This window comes from Miscanthus floridulus, chromosome 4 (assembly GCF_019320115.1).
Source record: "Miscanthus floridulus cultivar M001 chromosome 4, ASM1932011v1, whole genome shotgun sequence".
Taxonomy (NCBI): Eukaryota; Viridiplantae; Streptophyta; class Magnoliopsida; order Poales; family Poaceae; genus Miscanthus; species Miscanthus floridulus.
The window spans coordinates 7,241,002-7,247,001 of record NC_089583.1 but is presented as its reverse complement, the minus strand read 5'-3'; the positions used below and the strand labels follow the sequence as shown (position 1 = coordinate 7,247,001).

At 45.6% G+C, this 6,000-nt stretch overlaps 2 protein-coding genes across 2 annotated transcripts; both read left to right on the top strand.

Annotated features, from left to right (window-relative positions):
• Positions 1 to 194: 194 nt before the first annotated feature.
• Positions 195 to 2,043, top strand: LOC136550868 (protein FAR-RED IMPAIRED RESPONSE 1-like). Its single transcript, XM_066542451.1, has one exon. The coding sequence runs from the start codon at positions 330 to 332 to the stop codon at positions 1,716 to 1,718; it is 1,389 nt and encodes a 462-aa protein (XP_066398548.1). The 5' UTR covers positions 195 to 329; the 3' UTR covers positions 1,719 to 2,043.
• A 73-nt stretch (positions 2,044 to 2,116) lies between these two features.
• On the top strand, positions 2,117 to 3,163 carry LOC136550869 (uncharacterized). The gene has a single exon (XM_066542452.1). The coding sequence runs from the start codon at positions 2,206 to 2,208 to the stop codon at positions 2,980 to 2,982; it is 777 nt and encodes a 258-aa protein (XP_066398549.1). The 5' UTR covers positions 2,117 to 2,205; the 3' UTR covers positions 2,983 to 3,163.
• Positions 3,164 to 6,000: the final 2,837 nt, after the last annotated feature.

Below are 6,000 nucleotides of genomic sequence, written 5' to 3'. Positions count from 1 at the left end.
TAAAAACACAGTGTCCAGCTAAACTGAATTTTAGACTTCATGGCCCTGACAAGTTCTGCTTAACTTCACTCATACTCGAGCACAACCATGATTTGAGTCCAAGCGAGACAGGAGTCATTGTGTGCCGGAACAAGACAACTGGGGTGAGTGCTAAAAGAAGAAGGCTAGAGTCAAGTGGCAGGTCAGAAGTTTGTGCGAACAATGCGCAAGGTGGAGGCTTTGAAAATCCACAGCTTGGTGAGAATGAGTGCACAGGCAATTCTAAAGAGGAAACATGGCTGAAGTTTAGTGCCGAAGATACACATGTGCTTTATCGATACTTCTTCCGCATGCAGTCCAAGAATCCAAACTTTTTCTATGCCATGGACTTTGATGAAAATTCCCGGCTGAGGAATGTTTTCTGGGCAGACGCAAGAAGTAGGGCTGCATATGAATCTTTCTCGGATGTTGTGAAGTTTGACACGGCCTACCTAACAAACAAGTATGAAGTGCCTCTTGCCTCTTTTGTTGGTGTAAATCATCATGGACAACCAATTCTTCTGGGCTGCAGCCTACTGTCAAATCAGAACACAGAATCTTTTGTATGGTTGTTCAAATCCTGGTTAGCTTGTATGTCTAACAAACCACCAAAAGGCATGATTACCGATCAGTGCGATGAAATGCAGGCTGCTGTTGAGCAAGTTTTTCCTCAAACTTACCATAGCTGGTGTCTGTTGAGTATCATGAAGAAAATCCCTGAAAAGCTCCGTGGACTTTCAAAGTTAGAAGACATTAAATTCACTTTCTCAAATGTGATCTATGAATCACTGACAAAAGGTGAATTTGGGAAAGGTTGGATTGAGATGATCAGCAAGTTTGGCCTTCAAGGCAATGACTGGCTTATTCAGCTATGCATTAATTGGCAAAAATGGGCACCTGCTTATATAAAAGATACCTTTTGGGCTGGCATGGCTGTCACAAAAGAGTGTGAAAGTGAATATGCTTTGTTTGATGGATATGTCAGTTCCGTAACAACAATAAACCAGTTTCTGGAACAATACAGCAAAGCACTAAGAGATATGGCTGAGAAGGAAAAAGATGCTGATTTTAAGTCTTCTCAGGAAGTGGCATCTTGCATCACTCATTATGATATTGAGAAGCAGTTCCAGTTATTATACACAAATAAAAAATTTGAAGAATTTCAGGATCAGTTAAAAGGTAAAATTTACTGTTATCCAAAACTTGTGAAACAAGAAGGTACATCTTACACATTCAATGTTGCTCAAGATGTTAAAATCAGGGAGCAACAACTTACATTGGACTTCTGTGTCTGGTTTAACGGAGATGGGTGTGATGTGAAATGCGCATGCCATCATTTTGAATTTCGAGGAATCTTGTGTTGCCATATCATCTCTGTACTTACTCTAAAGAAGATCAAAGAAGTGCCCTCCAAGTATGTTCTGCAGAGGTGGAGAAAGGATTTGGAGCGTAGGCACACCTCTATTGCGTGCTCGTATGATGGCTCGTATGATGAGAATGTCAACGCACCAATTGCACAGCGTTTTGATATGTTATGCAAATCGTTCTATGATGTCGCAGAGAAGGCTGCGACATCTGATGCACTGTTCGAGTCAGTGATGAATGGCCTTGCACAGCTGAAAGGAAAGGTCAAGGCACAGGATGCTGCCCGTAACAGTCAGAGTGGTCATGCATCAGAGCGTCAAGACATGGAGATATGATGATGAGTTCCTTTCTCCTGACGTGACATGAATATCTGACAGTTTTCTGTTGTTCCAATGCACTGTAAAGATATATCTAGCGTCTTTTATATAACCATGATCAGATGGTAGGATGATGTCGAGTCTGTTTCTCCTGACATGCCATGGATATCGGACAGTTTTCTGTCGTTCCAATGTAGTGTAAAGATATATCTAGCGTCTTCTATATGTCTAAGTTTTCTGTTGTTCCAATGAACCATGAGTGGAACTTGAATTCTATATTTAGCTGGCTATATATATGCCTGAATTTCTGTTGTTTAGAGCTATTCCCAGCTTCTCACGGCAAGCTGATCATTTTGCCGTGTTGCCATTAAACATGCATATAACTAAATTTAGCTTCATCGTTTTATTTTAGATCCTTATATATATCCTGGGCAATCTTCCATCTCTGTTTGCGGCCCTCCATTTTGCTGGGTTTGGAATCTCGATTCCACGGGAGAAAGTCACAATGAGGCCTCTCGGCTCCGTGGCTCTCCTGGCCATTTTTGTGTCTTTCCACCTCCATCTTTGTGCATCCTCACGCCTCCTCGCCGAACGTCCAGCGGCGGCTCCAAATGGCCAACGCCTTCTCGCCGAACGTCCTGCGGCGGCTCCAAATGGCCAGGCAGCAGCAGGTGCACCGGCGCCGGTTCCTACCGCCAGGTCGCCGGAGAGCATCCGGGCCAACCTCCCGGTGAGCACGCCCTCCAACAAGCCGGCCAATGTCCCAGCTTACGGTAACCTGCCACCGGAGGTGCTGGCGAAGCTCCCGGCCAACGTCCCGCCGGACTTGCTAGCCAGCATCCCGCCGGAGACGCTGGCCAACATCGAGGCGTCGCAGGGGCAGCTGCAGACGAGCGAGATCCTGGCCACCATCCCGGCGGTGCAGGGCCAGCTGCCGGCGAACCTGCCGCCTGAGGTGCTGGCCAAGCTCCCGGCGGTGCAGAACCATCTGCCGGCGAACATCACGCCCGAGATGCTGGCCAGCCTCGTCGCGGCGCAGCAGCAGACTGCCGGCCAGCCTGAGGCAGCGGCTCTCCCCACTGACATCCCGGAGATCCCCAAGATGCCCGACTTCTCCGGCCTAGCTAACATCTCGTTCCCGCCAATGCCGTCGGGGCCTAAGATGCCGCAGCTGCCGCCCAACTTCTCGCTGTTTGGGTACGAGGTCCCCATCCCCAAGTTCATCAGCAAGATGGTCGATGGCAATGGCTGTGGCGATGGGGGCGGTGGCGGGCAAAACTGAGGCCAAGCTTGGTCCGATGTCAGTGCCTCAGTGGCACCTAGGCTGTCAATTACACATTAATAACAGAAGTTTCGCCATGCTTTTGAGGTTTACTTAATGTGATCATTTTGCGAATCTTTTGGTTTGGGTGATGTCTGGCTGCAATCTGATGGACTATGTTCTTGTCATGTGTAACATCTCTGCAGGTTCAAAAGCATTGCAATTTTGCTAGTCCTTGCAATGCATTCTTGTCTCAGTTGAACATCATCTAAGTACGGAGTCATTAAGGTTTCATTTGGATTTGTAAAGTTCATAATCGATTGTTGTTCAAACTTGGTCCTACTTCAACAAATAGATTCAGGTAGATACAAAAGAAAACATAACTCTGTCAACGTGACCTTGCATAGAGATCGAATGGTAGATGAAAGATATTATATATGGAGATGGTTACACGCGTGCGTCCGATCGGCCAGCCGCCGCCGTTGACGCACCGCGGCACTCGACCTTAAGTCTCTCATCCACTCGTCCTGTCCACTGCAACGCCGTGACAGGGCCACCTCGGCATTCTTCACGCCGTCCGGGCTCCAGCCAGCATTTCCACCACGCCCAACGTGGCTGCCTTCCTCCCTCTCCATGGCGCCTCCTGCCTGCCGCGGCCGCCTGCCTTTCTCTCTCTCTCCACTGTGTCTCTCGCCCATCGCGGCCTTCTCCAGCGTGCGGTCCGCCTTCTCCATGGAGGTATCCGTTGCGGCGTTCTCCATCAGATCGGCGAGCTCCGCACCACTGGGGAACTCTACACACCGACGGGCCTCTATTCCCAAGCATAAAGGAGATGTTGCGCTGAAAACGCATGTTGCAGACATATATTTCAGGTGTTTCAGAGGTATGTTGCAAGTGTTTCGTATTGATGTTGCAAAAGTAGATTGAGATGTTGCAAAAGTAGATCGAGATGTTGCACAAGTTGCAATGGCTAATACATGTATGTTTCAAGTATATGTTTCAAATGTTTCATCTGTATCAGACGTATGTTGCAAGTATTTTCATCTGGATGTTGTATATACATGCATGTAGCAAGCATATTTTTCAAGTGTTCCATACGTCTGTTACAAGTGTTTCATCTGGATGTTGCATATGTTTGCAATGTGTTTCAGGTGTTTTTCAGGTGTTTTTGCAAGTGTTTCAGACGCATGTTTCAAATATTTCATCTGTCTTCTTTTGCATGCTGCAACTGTTGTATCTGAATGTTTTAAAAGTAGATCGGGGGTTGCATATGAGATACGCGTAGGAAGCGTCCGGCGGCGTGGATTCGTTGCTGGGGCGCTCACTCGCTCGGTGAGCAGGTACCATCCGACACTAGCGGCCCAATGTCCGGGCGCTAGCAAGTACATATTATATATGCAACATATATCGATATTCCTCGTCCAAAGACAGAACAATCTAATTCAGGGGGATGAGGTTTGTTTGGTGTTTGGATACGGTAAAGCGTCGTGACAAGTTGCCCACGTTATACTGAGCCCGTGAGCTGACCCGACTTCATCCTGTCCGAAAACTCGATCTTTCTGGAGCGAATCTATAGTAAAATTCTGACGCAACTCACCTCTTAAAGTATCCGGGAAGAACAAAGTGCTCCCTCCATCTCCTTAAATATGATGTAAATATTATAACGTACTGGATTTCTAAAAGTCAATTTTTCATCGACAAATGATTAAATTATATATACATGTGCGTATTTATTATTTATTGTCTAAAGTTATACCAATAGAATGCATTTCATCATATCTTTTAATTCTGTCCGTCTAAACTGCTGTTTAGTCCATTTAAAATGGTAACACCCGTGTCGTTTAGACCATAAACTGTGAATTAAATGGTTCAACCATTTAAACCCGTTAAAAACCATCTAAATAATCTAAATAGAATTGAGTTATACGTGATTAAATGAGCTAAATGACCATTTAACTCAGCATTTAGTCATTAGGAGGATTACAACTATCACGTTTGGCACTCAACTAATTAACATTGTAAGTATAAGAGGTGGATTGGGATTTAGTTTTCTTCCAAAAAATCATTTGGTAGAATAATGTTTTTATATGTATATACTTTATAGCATATTTATATACATATGTATATTTTAGTGTTATTACAACAAACCGTTTAGACCGTTTGAAAGCTCTAATTTGGTTTTGGTAAATTGATGAAACTCTAAGTGCTAACCTAGTTTATCAAGTGATCATGAGATAGGTAGCACATTCCAAGTGGTGAAGCAAATGAAGATCATAACATGATGATGGTGATGCCATGATAATCATCAAGTGCTTGAACTTGAAAAGAAGAAAGAGAAAAACAAAAGGCTCAAGGCAAAGGTATAAATGATAGGAGCCATTTTGTTTTGGTGATCAAGACACTTAGTGAGTGTGATCACATTTATGATTGATAGTCGTACTATTAAGAGGGGTGAAACTTGTATCGAAATACGGTTATCAAAGTGCCACTAGATGCTCTAACTCATTGCATATGCATTTAGGATCTAGTGTAGCGCTAACACCCTTGAAAATGTTTATGAAAATATGCTAACACATGTGCACAAGGTGATACACTTGGTGGTTGGCACATTTGAGCAAGGATTAGGAACTTCACTGGAGTGCGGACAGTCCGACGGTGCCACCGGCGCCCTATACAGAAAAGACAGAGGTCACTGTAAGTGACCGGACGCTGGTCTCGAAAGGACCGACGCGTCTAGTCAGTAGCAGCAGCGAAGACGCTGGCGTCGGTCTCTGACTGGACGCTGGGTCACTTAGTGACCGGACGCTGGAGGGGTGCGTCCGGTCCTGCTAACGTGGCAGCACACAGGGGAGACGCCATGTGACCGGACACTGGATGAGTCCGGTCGAGCATGACCGGACGCGTTCGGTCGTGAAAAATCGTTTTTGGATGCTTACTGGAAATGACCGGACGCTGAGGTCCAGCGTCCGGTCACTTTGGAGCAGTGCGTCCGGTCATCACTTGACTATTGGGATCGGACACTCAGTAGTTGAAGAGAGG